General features: G+C 43.9%; 1 protein-coding gene across 3 annotated transcripts in view; it reads left to right on the plus strand.

The window, feature by feature from the left end:
* Nucleotides 1–14,283, plus strand: part of LOC142951627 (helicase ARIP4-like) — a 50,949-nt gene that overhangs the window by 31,498 nt on the left and 5,168 nt on the right. For all 3 annotated transcript variants that reach the window (XM_076093296.1, XM_076093304.1, XM_076093313.1), the window contains 16 exons: nucleotides 3,811–4,036; nucleotides 5,410–5,543; nucleotides 5,741–5,902; nucleotides 7,771–7,991; nucleotides 8,475–8,657; nucleotides 8,990–9,123; nucleotides 9,735–9,934; nucleotides 10,064–10,267; nucleotides 10,417–10,555; nucleotides 10,748–10,925; nucleotides 11,189–11,407; nucleotides 12,106–12,224; nucleotides 12,458–12,582; nucleotides 13,277–13,376; nucleotides 13,467–13,672; nucleotides 13,876–14,051. In XM_076093296.1, coding sequence (XP_075949411.1) covers nucleotides 3,811–4,036; nucleotides 5,410–5,543; nucleotides 5,741–5,902; nucleotides 7,771–7,991; nucleotides 8,475–8,657; nucleotides 8,990–9,123; nucleotides 9,735–9,934; nucleotides 10,064–10,267; nucleotides 10,417–10,555; nucleotides 10,748–10,925; nucleotides 11,189–11,407; nucleotides 12,106–12,224; nucleotides 12,458–12,582; nucleotides 13,277–13,376; nucleotides 13,467–13,672; nucleotides 13,876–14,051 — 2,726 coding nt within the window. The remainder of the gene's footprint in view (nucleotides 1–3,810; nucleotides 4,037–5,409; nucleotides 5,544–5,740; nucleotides 5,903–7,770; nucleotides 7,992–8,474; nucleotides 8,658–8,989; nucleotides 9,124–9,734; nucleotides 9,935–10,063; nucleotides 10,268–10,416; nucleotides 10,556–10,747; nucleotides 10,926–11,188; nucleotides 11,408–12,105; nucleotides 12,225–12,457; nucleotides 12,583–13,276; nucleotides 13,377–13,466; nucleotides 13,673–13,875; nucleotides 14,052–14,283) is intronic.

A 14,283-nucleotide genomic window follows, 5' to 3' on the forward strand; every position in this document is an offset into this window, starting at 1 on the left:
ATACAGCCCAAGTACATGTTGGGGTTGTTTTTTTTGTGAGGAGCAGCAAGACTCAAACCCACAGGGTGTGTCCAACGCAACAAATGAATGGCTCAGAAAATGTTCTGCAGGCGCTTGTTTTCTCTGTGACACTTGCTGACTGACGATGACTCAGCACTTCATCAAGACACCTTCTCCGCTCAGTGTGCGCCTGCGGTGATGCAGGTCGACGGCTCGACTGCGTTTGTACTTCATCGTCTCGTTTTGCAGACACATTGTTAAAATGTAGAGCTGACGGTAACAAAGCTTACACCTCAGTTAGCAGCCAAGTAAAACTCAACAAGCAGACGATTTCTGGTCTTGTTAGCCAGCAGGCTAATTAAGTTAATGTGACAAATAAAGTGCTTCTGTCATGAGAATAGAAAACACTCTTCTTCTGCAGGCTTGGAAGGCATCTGGTTTTGTGCTCCTTCTCAAGTACATGTCATGGTGGGAAGAAAGTGTCTAAACATCGTGAGGAACTTCTCAAACCCACTCCTGGAGTTCACTACACTTCTTTACTGTCAATTCAGACTATCAGCGGTTATAGTGGTGTGTGTGTGTGTGTGTGTGTGTGTGTGTGTGTGTGTGTGTGTGTGTGTGTGTGTGTGTGTGTGTGTGTGTGTGTGTGTGTGTGTGTGTGTGTGTGTGTGTGTGTGTGTGTGTGTGTGTGTGTGTGTGTGTGTGTGTGGCACAATTCCAGTTTCGCTTTCTTGGGTCCTCAGTGGCAAGTATGGAATGATTCATTAGTTATATAACGTATTTTGTGCATTTGTTGTATAAGCTGTCCCCACTCTCTGCTCATAATGCGCTGAGAGGCTCCCCAAGGAGAAAGCGTTTTTTTAATTTTCATTATCAATTCATCTTTTAGTTGTGAAGTCTTGTGATGGCACAAAATCCCCCCGCTCAAGGGGACGTCTTCCAGTTGCATTTATTCGATTTTTTCTTCTTTTTGTTTTGCTTCATTTCTTTATTTAAATTGACAAATATGTGACTATGCTGCGTGTTGTAAATATTTCCTATTTATAAAGTTGTAGTTACACATCATGATAATATACACAAATGTATTGTGTTTTTTAATGCTTTATACTTTAAAAAGCAACGGGGGGGGGGGGGGACATTTTCAGTAAACTATTAATGTCAATAACTCGACTAACCGGAGACATGAACACGAGCCAAACATCCTGATATCAGCCCGATGCTGATAGCGAGAGTCTCTCCTCTTCCAGCTGCTCTCAAAGCCAACTGGAGGTCCTTATCTTTTTCTCAAACAGATAAACGTTTCTGGTAAAACCATTAAAGTGGTTGTTAAATGTTTGGACTCTTGTCAGTAACTGCGGCCAGTCTTCTAATGGCCCGTTCCGCTCCATCCGACACACTCTCATAAATCAGAAACCCCGTACAGAATTATTAGTTGCTAAACGGAAGCAGGTTTCTTACGTTATAATATTATCTCTTATCGCTCCCTTTCCTCTCTTGACCCGAGCAGAGAAACAGTCTTGCTTCCCAGAATCTATGTCTGTGTGTGCTTGTTTGTGTGCGTATCACCGCCATGTTTTTTTAATATGTGCACTTGTACACGTGTGTGTGTGTGTGTCCACCCCCTCTCACTCTGAAGTGCATCTCTTTGAATGATGACCACGCTTTCATCTCTCTCCTTTCTCCTTTCTTCTTCCCTGTCTGCTCTCTGAGTGTCTCTTTAGAGTGCTCCCCGTGTGTGTGTGTGTGTGTGTGTGTGTGTGTGTAGGCTCTGTGCATTTCAGGAATCGTTATATAACTGTTCTGTAAGGTTGAGTTGGAGGGAGGCAGGGGTACAACAGGGATGTGTAAATCAAATCTGGGACAACTTTATGCGAAATAACTTGCAGCTCTTATCTTCAACTGAGATTACAACCATTCAACTTGTGTCCAGTTTCATTAAAGCTTGTGCATTTACTGTCCGATGCACACAATGTCTGGAAGCTTATTCCTGAAAAAATCGAATCATGTAGAGCACAGGAAAATAAAATATGTGCAGGTTAGCACGAGCAATAAGCTGTAAACCGTGGAAAGACATCACAGTCCGACACACAATGATTGACAAGAACTCATGGTCTGTTTTTGATTGTTATGACTTGTAAAATCTTGTACAGACGTCTTCATAGGTCCAAGATTTTGGACAGTCTGGAAAAAAAACTATGGAAAATCTGCCTGTTCTCAGACACGAGGACTTTAAACGTATTGTGACGTACGTTTGTGATTGAATAACTCTTTTTACTCTCTTTTTTTTCTTCTCGGCAATAACTAACTTTATATCCCAATGATTGCAAGTGAACTGTTTTGACATGCCACTCTAAGAGACACACACACCCACACACACACACACACGCACACACACACACACACACACACTGAGACAGGCTGGTGTCATTAGCAGCCAGCTCTAGAAGTTTGTTATCACGTCGTAGATGAACTGAAGAGGCGTTTTATGTAAGTTGTTCTTCAATGCACAGCAAGCTCATCACCAGCATCCATGCTTCATAATTTTAAGAATGAGTGTGTGTGTTTGTGTGTTTGCCAGGTGTCATGCAGTGAACATGTCTTGTATGCATTTTCTTCGTGTGTGTGTGTGTGTGTGTGTGTGTGTGTTGGTAGTTTTTCCTTGCTTGTCCAGTTGTCCCAGGCGGATTCTTGGCTGCACTGCCTTACATATGTGTGTGTGTTGATTTATATTCTTATGTGAAAACTTGTCCTCTGGAATGTTTTTGTTTTTTATGTGCGAGTTTGTGTGCGTGTGCGTGTGTGTGTGTCAGTGTTTGTGTCCTGTCTTGTGTTTCATAAGCCGTCCATATATATGATCGAGCTCTTACATAAGCCTCAGATCTGGTTCAGTGTGTCTGAGAGAGAGAACTAGAACTAGAAAAGAAGAGGAGTTTAGAAAAGAATAAAAATAAGTCAACAGAGTTGAAGGTGCTAAAGGTGTGGTTTCTAAATGTTTTTATTGAAGTGTGCTTCGGCTCAGGATGAGCGGAATCTTCTTCATGGTGTTTTGCAAATGTAGTTTAGTTAAATATCAATTTGAATACATTTGAAAACTTAAATCCTCTCAGCCTCCAGCTGGCAACAGCATCTCGTTTTGTGTTTTGTGTTTTGTCACTTTAGAAACAAGGATTGTGGTTTGTTTAAGACTTTCACAAACCACGCAGTATCGTTCATCCAAAATAGAAGAATGATCTTAATATCATCTTTTGAAGTGCCCATCCACACCAATCCACACCAATCCACATCCATCTGACCATGAAAGAATATGTTTACCAGCACACAACTGAACAGTGAGCAACATGTAATGGAAAGATAATACAGCACCAATACAGTAAAACTAGCTGTGTTTGAATAGGGGTTTCTCACATCACAAAATATTGGAATTTTATTGGCCTACCTTCACACAGAATGTAGAATATTTCATAGACCAGTTGATATAAAACAACAGGACACGTGCTTAAGAATCATCGCCAGGCTCGCTGCCTGGAGGAGAATCGATTCTTGGATCTAGCTTTTATTTTAGTTTGTTGAAATGTGACCGTTTTGTCTCAGGGCAGCACTATTCTTTGCAGAAGACTGCATGTAATATCTTTCAAAAGTTTCCTCAAATGTGCACTCGCATAACAGAGTTAAGTTTGTAAGTCGATTCAGAATCGTGGGCGATAAGAATCTAATCTCAAAACATGCATCATGTCCCGTCACAATATGTCAATTTTTTTCTATCACACGTCAATAACCATCCCGTCTTCTCGTCCTGTCTCCCTCACACAGACCAGTCCCACAGCGCTCCCTTCAGCTCCGAGAATGAGGCTGAGGGAGGCGACTCGGCCGCCTGGCAGTGTACCCCTCCCCCATCTACCTCTGCCCGTCCTCCTCCCTCGCAGCCCGCATCCAGGTCCCGCTCCAGGCCGGCCAGCCAAAGCCCCCCCCCTCCCTCCGCCCTGACAGGCACCAAGAAGAGGAGCTCCAAACCGGCACACATGAGACGCAACATCAGGTACTGAACTCAGCGCCCTCGCTTCAACTCGAACGTTCGTCTCAGTCGAAGGCTTCAAATGAACGCCCACTTGTTTATTCTGTAGGGATCCTTAAGAAACCGAAACATAAACTGCAACAATTAACCCCCCATCATTTATTGTTAATGCTTTAGATGAACAGTCAACCTGCTGTATTAACAAACTGATTCCTATAGTCGTTCTATGTAAAAACTACACGGTATATACGTGTATATATACAGCATATACAAACACAATAACCTATTATAACAAATACAATCAATCCAGACTACAAAGCGCAGTTTCTTTCAGCCATTTTTAACTAGATTTTAGAAAATGACTCGATGCTTGGCAAGCAGTAACCGGTCAACTCTGAGATGAAAGGGATTACTTTACAATCACATGACGATGTTTCTGCTGAGGTGCAGAGTATACAAAGACTCACTCAACTTGTTTCACTATTATTTTATTTTGCATAACATTGATTGTTGGCTGGATAATCAGATTCATCATCTCTCTTTATGCCTCCCTCCTCTTCCTCCTCTCCCTCCTCTTCCTCCTCTTCCTCCTCTTCCTCCTCTTCCTCCTCTTCCTCCTCTCCCCCCTCGTTCCTCTCTGATTTCACTCTCATTCTGAGGAACCAAAGCACAAAACTACTGATGAAATCTGTCGATGTTTATACGAGCGTATTCTCAGTCTGCAGCTTCATTCCTCCAGCTGCCAGTAACCACAATATAGCCTCAAATATGCTGTTGCTTTTACATAACTGCGTCTTTACAATAACATCAAACAATATGTCAGAGATGCAAATCTATGTGTATGCGAGTGTTAAATAGTGGAGTCATTTATTAGTTACAAGATGCTGTTCTATTATATAACAAACACTGATAAGCTGTCTTTTTTAATCAGAATGAATTCTCATGTATTATTTCCCCAGAATTTCAGCAATGAATCACTCGTCTAACATCTCTGTCTCTCTTTTAAATAATTGAACTATGCAGCTGTCAAAATAATTAGCAAATTTCAGTTTCTGGCTGATATCTCCAACACTCAGTAACTCACACCAAATCAATCCAGATTGGTAAATAGCACTACGGTTAAGAAGAAAAATATGTATTGTTGATTTTGGGGTTAACTGTCTCCTTTTTAAAGCTGGACTCCTCAACCTTTGACCCTTAGAGGGCAGAAGAACTCAAAAACAAGCTAACGGACATGCAACCCTTTTTCTTTGCTGAAAACACAATTATACAAATGTGTATACAATGAAAACCATTGTTGTCTTTATGCAGTTAACAAATACAATGACGGTTGTTAGTTTGTAAAAACACAATACCGTCTCCATACAAATGTTATTTTTCCTTTTGTGTCTGTGCAGGAAGTTACTGCGGGAGCATCAGTTAGAGTCAGTGACCAAAGCCGCCCAGCAGGACGAGTTGGAGAGAAGGAGACGTCTGGAGCAGCAGAGCAAACAGGATTTCCCCGTACCACTGCTGCCTGAATACACAACTGGTAAGAGCATTTACCACCCCAAAATATGCTTACATGAATATTAACATTATCCACCGGTCCATCAAATCCTCCTCCAACATAGATTCCAGATGCCCAGAACTAACTCTTGACTTCCTTTCTTTTCTTCCCTTCCTGTCCCTCATTGCTTCCCAATCTTCTTTCCTCTCTCTTTGCATCGTCCCCGTCCTTCTCTCCAGGTGATGTGTCAAAGCATGTGTCGTCATCGGCGGCCTCTACAGCGTCGCAGCAAGAAGTGAAGTCGGTCCGACCGGGAGTGATCTGCCTGGACTCCAGCAGCACCGGCCTCAGCGAGAACAGAAAGACTAACGTACCTACGACAGAGTGCTCACACAAAACAGGTGAGACATGCAAACATTTGTCACCTCACGAAGCACGTTTTTAAGAATGAATGTGCTGATTACAGTTAGCAAGCCAACAGCCCATGAAGCCAATCTACTGGTGCACTTTGAGGTCCAATACCTACAGTAGCTCGAAGGCTCGTCTGGCAGTCACTGAGGGAGGGATCTATCAGAAATATCACTTGAATACACATTCCTGGTAGTTTGTCGGTGTCGGGTGGAAACCTCACATCTCTAACGCATCCGTCTCTCAGAGATTAAGCAAAGCGGCCTTAATAGCCTCGTGACAGCCATGCGTTTACTAAATTACACACTCCGTTTCAAATTGCTCTCTGAGCCCAGGGGTCTGGAAAGAAGGCACATTAAACGACTGCGTCAGCTTGAATTTCCAGGAGAAGTAACGGAGGATTGAAAAACAAGCCAAATCTGAACGAGGTTTTTTTACTCAAAGGGCCACAACACAGCAGATATCTGGGCCAGTATTCATCTCACATCTTGGGATGATTTGTTGGTTTGATTTTTCGGGATGTTCAACATCATGTCCGCAAAGACAATTTAGTGTTAAAAAACGCTTGATGTACCAGAGTGAGGGACTTCTCCGCTCATTTCAGCTCTAAGTAAAGACAATATAAAGGAAGTTTCACCTCATTTCAAACAAAAACTTTGATTTCTTTGAATTCTTTCGAGGGTGAAACTTTTAAACCCAATCACTGAAAGTCTCCCTGTACAAATGTAAACAATGAAGGTAAAACAATCACCACCGTTCCTGTTAGGTGTGTGTGTGGAGTTTTCGTAGGTTAGCAGCCATGTGCATCAGAATATTTAAAACCTCCTCAGGGTACATCATGTACCGCTCCCTTATTGCCCAAGTGCGCACACACACATACACACACACACACATTCAGAGCCACTCAAACAGCCAATGATAAACACACACACACACACATACTCAGTTGGGAATAAACACACACACACACACACATACTCAGTCGGGAATAAACACACATACGCTCTACGTTGAAAGGAGACTAATATAAACTGTAGGCACACACACCTACAACACAAACACGCACACAGATGAGAGAGAGACCGATGAACGGTCTCTCCGGAGGGTCAGAGTTAGCTAAGCCGTCGTTTGGATGAACAAAGACGGATATGTCGATTTGGGAGCTGAAAAAGACCAAAGGAGAGAAAGAACGGACGGAGGGAGGAGAGAGATGAAGGGAGAGAGAGAGTGTCTGCGGGGCAGAGCAGAGTGGGTCTTTGGAGCAATAAAGCTGGCTAATCCTGGTTATAAGACAGAACACACACACAAAACGAACACACACACACTCACAGTGACACAGTGACATTTCCAGTTGGGGTTGCATAATGTCTCCCCCTCCACTCTAATCCTACTTGTATAACCAGCCATTCACTGCAGTTATATAAGCTCACACTCTCACACACACACACACACACCTTTCCCCGCCGTTCCCTCGCAGGCCGCCAGCTTGTGTAACTTTCACCACTCGATACCGTTGACTTTTAACATCATGCGGCGCCACTGTTCACCACATCACTTGAGATGAATGTGTCAAGGCCAATTAAAACAAGTTGTTTTTATTGGAAAAGCTGCAGTCTTCCTGCCGTAAAACTGCCTTAAGTTTTCTCTTTGGATCAGTTTGTTTTACTCATGTGGGGGAAAAAAAGACCTTTGAATTTAAGAGTTTGCTTAAATACATCTGTGAACCTAAGGTCAAATCCTTTTTTTAATCGAGTTGTCAGTCCGAGATCAAAACGGGTTTTCTGAACATTGAGGTGGAAAAACAGTTTGCAAGACCCGCAGTGTCATTTTCAGAAAACCTAAATCTCGTCCCTCCGTGCAGATGTGATAGATCTGAGCTCGGGCGAGGACGACACCGTCGAACACGTCAGCAGAAAATTCACCGTCGAGAAAGAAGAGATCGAGCCGAGCGGCGCGCACGCCAATGACGCCCTTAACCGACCGGACCCCCGGGGCCGGGTGCTGGTCAACTTGAACCATCCGACTGCAGAGAAGGACATTTTCCTGATGCCTCAGCTGGCGCGAGCAGTCAAACCTCACCAGGTATTTGTTTTACTTCTGAACTCAAAGCAAACACTTGGTGCTTTTTGTCTGCTTTGGGATGTATATAAGGAAATAAGTATCTGAATATTGTAAAATCAATAAGTAACAATAAAGATGTTTTTTCATTGATGTGTCCAAATCTGCCTTTTTTTTTTTTTGTCGTACTGTGAAAATCACTTTCTTCAAAATTTAGATTTGTTGACCTTTTTAATTCAGATTTCTTTTTAAGTGACAGACAGCCTGCTGAGTGTGATCTTTTCATTCAGTTTTAATGAGATATCACAGCTCTTTCACCACGACCTTCTGTCTCGCTTCCTCCTACTTCCTACTTCTAATTTCATTTTTTTTTCTTCCTTCTTTCTTCACCACCTCGCTCACTTTTCTTATTGCCACGGCTCCAACTATCTCTTTGTCACCATCTTCCTTCTCCTCTTTTCCTGCTCTTTCCTCATTAATTCTCCTTCCGTCCCGTTTCATCCTCAGATCGGCGGAATCCGTTTCCTGTACGACAACCTGGTGGAGTCGGTGGAGCAGTTCGGCGGCAGCAGCGGATTCGGCTGCATCCTCGCTCACAGCATGGGCCTGGGCAAAACGCTGCAGGTCATCGCCTTCATCGACGTCCTGCTGAGACACACCCAGGCTCACACCGTTCTCGCCATCGTACCTGTAAGCACCTGTGGACTTAATGTTGGAATGCAAGGGAATGTAACCGATCGGATCGATGAGTGCTCAGATTCAGACACGCAGTAGGATCGGTGATAAGGCTGTTGATTAAATCAGGCAATATGAATGATTAAGAGAACAAGAGTTTGGGCACAAAATGCTTGCCATCAAATTTATAGTAATAAATGTGTTCCAAGTCGGAACAGTAAAATATTTCTTCCTGGTCAGTGGATCATTTCAGCTCTGGATTAGACATGATCAAAATCAATTTGGATAGCGGAAGACGTGAGGATTGAAGATTGACTCAGATTATTTATCCATTACTTTCCTCCCAGGTGAACACGCTGCAGAACTGGCTGTCAGAGTTCAACATGTGGGTCCCAGCCCCGGAGGCATTACCCCCAGATACCGACCCGGGACTGGTGACTCCTCGTGCCTTTAAGGTTCACATCCTCAACGACGAACACAAGTGAGTAACGGGAACGAGACCTTTTTTTTTTTTAGCTTTTTCTGAGTATTGATTTCTTTAAAAAAAAACAAGAAGTACGATTTTTAAATCCTGCAGGGCAGGCTGTATCTCCCTCACACTCATGCAGCAGGGTCACTGGTTGATTTTAAAAGCCTAATTTAAGATGCTGGATGCAATAACATTCATGAAAACAGTGAAGGGACTTTCTTTATCTCTAAAAAAAGACAACGCCGACCTTCTGATCTGACCTGCCTCTGCACTTTATCCCCATCTGGCTCGTCCTCTCCCCCCGTCTCTCCATCATCCTCTTTTTGACAGCTGCCACTGCTGGAAAGATTTTCTGACTCTCTCATGTGTTGTGTGTGTACGTGTGTGTGTGGATTAGAGAGGAAAGAAGGGATGCTGCTAAAAGTGACACAGTTACCTCATTTTACTACTGTCCAAACAATACTCTGAAATCATTATTAAATGGTAATGAATTGGTAATTTATTACAATTGGATTGATTACAATGCTTCATTCTTGTTCTCTCTTTTTTATACAAGATAATAATATTCCCTTCCGTCTCTCTCATATGCTTTACAAACAATGACATTTTCTTGCATCACCCAGGAACACAGCGAGCAGGGCGAAGGTGGTGGAGGATTGGGCTCAGGACGGCGGGGTGCTGCTGATGGGCTACGAGATGTACCGCCTCCTGTCGATGAAGAAGAGCTTTGTGGCTGGGAGGAAGAAGAAGAGCAAGAAAACAACCAGACCTGTCGTCGTCGTCGACCTGGATGAAGAGGACAGGCAGCAGGAACTGCTCAAAGGTGGGAAAGGTGGAGAGGAGAGGGAGGAACAAAGAGAAGTCAAAAATGGAGAGGAAATGTAATATATGCTACTTTTTAAAGCACCAGTGTAGAATGTCACTGAAGATATTTATGCCTGTTGTCCTCCAGGTATCGAGAAAGCCTTGGCCCGGCCTGGTCCAGACGTGGTGATATGTGACGAAGGCCATCGCATCAAGAACTGCCACGCCAGCACGTCGCAGGCTCTGAAGAGCATCCGAACCAGACGCCGCGTGGTCCTGTCCGGCTATCCGCTCCAGAACAACCTGATCGAGTACTGGTGCATGGTCGACTTTGTCCGACCCGACTTCCTAGGTACGGGCCGTTTTGTTTCAGGCGTTGTTTTTAACCAAGTGCTCACTGAAATTAGCATGAAGATGTTTGTCATCAAAAGACTGCATTTGTCCCCTCCTTTTTCCTGTTCATCTTCTGACTTCAGATTCTGCATCCGATATGTATTTCAGGTACGAGGCAGGAGTTCAGTAACATGTTTGAGCGTCCCATTCTGAACGGGCAGTGTGTGGACAGCACGCCTCAGGACGTCCAGCTGATGAGGTACAGGAGCCACGTCTTGCACAGCCTGCTGGAGGGCTTCGTACAGAGGTGAGACGGCTGCCTTCATAAAGCCACAACTACTGCCCAGAAAACCCAACTTGACCTCCCTCAAATATTTAACAGAGAACACAAAGGTTCTATTGACATTTTGGCTCTCTTAAAACCTGAGAATTTCCCCAACCTATTCTTCATTTTGAGTAAGATTTCACAAATATTGACCGTCACTTTACTTCATTCCAGGCGAGGTCATGACGTCCTGAAGGACCAGCTGCCCTCTAAAGAGGAGCACGTGATCCTGGTGCGTCTGTCTCCCCTGCAGAGGGCGCTCTACACAGAGTTCATGAACCGCTTCAGAGAGGCAGGAAACTCCGGCTGGCTGAGCCTCAACCCACTGAAGGCTTTCTGCGTCTGCTGCAAGGTGAGGAGGGCATGTGTGTGTGGAAAGCTACCTGGATACAAAAAGACACATATTTAACATCTATGGATGGTTTTACATCAGTGTCATAGATACTATTACTAAAGCCTTTTATTTAGAAGTCAGTTCCTGCAGTCCTTGAAATATTGTGACACAAGTCAGCATGTTTCTGCACCAAGATACATTCCTGTGTATTCATCATACTAAATCCAGTTGTTACTACCTCGAGTGTGTTTTCACACCACTGATCTCCTGTTATTCTTCAGATTTGGAACCATCCAGACGTGCTGTACGAGGCCTTACAGAAGGAAAACCTGGCCAGTGACCAGGACTTGGACCTTGATGACATCACTTCCACAGGTCTCACCCGATGTCCAACTGCACCCAATCAAAAGTCCAAGCCCCTTGAGAACCCCAACCCCATTGGTGGACTAAGTCTCAACCAGCTGCAGGAGAAAGCCAATCAGGTCATCACTTACGAATGGGTACGTCGGAAAGACTGGAACGCTAAAGAGTTTTGAAAGTAATTCGATATTTCCGCTTCCTTTAGCATAAAGCTGCACTTTGCATTTTTTTAAGCTGAACATTATGTTCCCCCTCATTGAGACGCTGCTGTCGGTTCAGTGCTGCCACCCACAGTATAAGAGGAGAGAAATAGAAGCATGAACTATCCATTAATCAAACAAAGATCCAGTTCCAAGAAAGCTGGACTCACCAACGTACATCACAGTACATCATCTCTACCTATTAAAGTCTGCAACATTACAACACTTATCTTCTCCTGACATTCAGGAGCGCTTGGGGCCATAATTAGTCCTGAAGCCTTTTTGCACTTGTTGGATAGAGTTGTATTTGATGTGTGATTAAACATTCTGCTAGGAAGCTTTGGAAACTATGAGGAATATAGCTAAATCAATGGTGATACTGTTGTGCATGCATCATGAGACACTTTTGGACAAAATCCCACAAAATATGTGGAATTGAATAGTGTGAAGTGAAGCATTTCAATGAGAGTTCACAGCTTTGGTTGTTACCTCTGTTATTAAGGTTTGCAAACCTCACTTTTGTGAAGTCGGTCTTAGTTTGCTTAAATAAGGCCCACATCTCTTCAGCTGATCTACGTAAAGGTGGTGTTGTGTAATAGAACAGTACGTTCTAACAGTCCCTCTCTTCACATGGCCAGGCGAAGGACATCCTGTACGACTACAAGCCCGGCTACCTGGAGAACTCTGCAAAAATGATGCTGCTGTTCCATCTGATCGAGGAGAGCGTCAGGAAGGGAGACAAAATCCTCGTCTTCAGGTATCTGAGTTTCTTTTTCAGTTATTTTCCCACGTATGTGATATAACAAACAAAAGCTATTCATAGCTAAAGAAATTATGAAATGGGAAGTGAATCTCACCTCAAACTTGTCCTTTTCTCAGCTTTTATTTTTCTGACTTTGCTAAATTCTACTTTGCTTTACATTTACATTACTGGACCTTTCTTGCATGTGATCCACTCCTTAATTCTGCCCTTTTGTCTGCCTCCTGCAGTCAGAGTCTGTCCACACTGACGGTGATTGAGGATTTTCTGGCTAAGAGACCAGTGCCTCCATCGCCCAACACGTCCAGCAGGGACAGACCCAACCAGAACTGGGTCCGCAACCTCAACTACTACAGTAAGTGATCAAAAAGTATACTGTAAAGATATTGTTCATGGTTCAGTGTTCAGGTTCAATAAATATCCCAAACTAGAAACCTGCTGTGAAGGCCACATGACGAGGGGACTTGGAATAGGAGGAGACGGGTTGAAAGGCTATGTTAGCACAGTGAAGGTGGTCGAACTGTTCTGTAAGTTTATCAGTCATGTTTTCTGTCCACAGTCCTTAAATATTGGAACATACTCATAAATCTGTTGGTTTTTCTTGACTCCAGTGGTTTGGTTGTGCAGTGGTTCTGCTCCTCTCATTGACTTACAATGAGTGCTGCCATCTGCTGGCATGTCTTGAAAAACAGCCAGACTTTGGTTTATGGTTCTGAAAGGAATTCACAGCTTTTGTAGAGTTGGTGTTTGTGTTTTTCACGGATATTTAAAGCCTGGTCTTGTAAAATATGAACTGTATCCACAAAGTCACTTTGTCAGCCAATTAAAAGTGAATTGAGTTTTAACTACGTCATGCTTATCTTATTTAGCACATATGTTCTCTTTATTCTCAACTTGTGTCCTCTGCACATGTTTGTTGTCTTATTTTACCTATAGATTACATATAATAGTAGGAGGAGGAGAATCAAATGGGACACAGTTGCACTATATAGTGAAGTTAGTTAGTCAGGACTGTTCTGACTCTCTATTGGTTGTGTGATGTCTTGCAGGACTGGATGGAAGTACAACGGCCTCAGAGAGAGAGAGGCTTATAAACCAGTTCAACGCTCCGTCCAACACCTCGGCGTGGGTTTTCCTGCTGTCAACTAGGTAAAACACACAATAATGGTCATATTAATGGATGATAATGGATGCGAATTGTCAGGACATAACCCGACTTGTGACCTCTCTGGGCCTCAGGGCTGGTTGTCTGGGCGTAAACCTGATTGGGGCGAACCGCGTGGTGGTGTTTGACGCCTCCTGGAACCCGTGCCACGACGCCCAGGCCGTGTGCCGCGTCTACCGCTATGGGCAGAAGAAGCCGTGTCATATCTACCGGCTGGTGTGCGACTTCACGCTGGAGAAGAAGATCTACGACCGCCAGATCTCTAAACAGGGCATGTCAGGTGAGTCGCAAAATGGATTATGTTTGAATTCCAGTGTTTGCTGTAAGCCTTGACTGGCTAGACAGACACGTTGAGGCCGCTTATGCTTCGGAGAGCCGTAGGAAATCAGCCTTGTTGGTCCACAGTTTGTTTTCTTTCTTCTTTGTTCCTATTTAACGTCCTCTCCCTCTTTCTCTGTCTTCCTCTCTCCCTCCCTCCATAAGACCGGGTGGTGGATGACCTGAACCCTGTGCTGACCTTCACCCGGAGGGAGGTGGAGTCTCTTCTTCACTTCGTGGATGAGGAGCCGGACCCCTCCCAGGTCCAGCTGCAGCCCCACGACAGCATGGAGAGCGTCCTCCGGAAGGCTCTGCACCTCTATCCTCCCCTGATCACTAAGGTAGGAGAACAGAGGAGACACCGTCTCATACCGTCGGTTAAAGGTTGGACATGTGTGCGTTTCCCTGCCTACAATTAGTGCATTATTCATTGTGCTCTTGTAAGGCTTATAATTGACTACACACAGGTGTCATTTTTAAGTGGGCTGTACAAGATGATTGACAGTCCTCTACCAATTCAATAAGTCTGTTATGGTGGGTTTTTGAATGAATATGTCATGAATTGTCAAGCTT

Source organism: Anarhichas minor, unplaced genomic scaffold, assembly GCF_050575085.1.
Source record: "Anarhichas minor isolate MPS153535 unplaced genomic scaffold, ASM5057508v1 ptg000003l, whole genome shotgun sequence".
Lineage (NCBI taxonomy): Eukaryota > Metazoa > Chordata > Actinopteri > Perciformes > Anarhichadidae > Anarhichas > Anarhichas minor.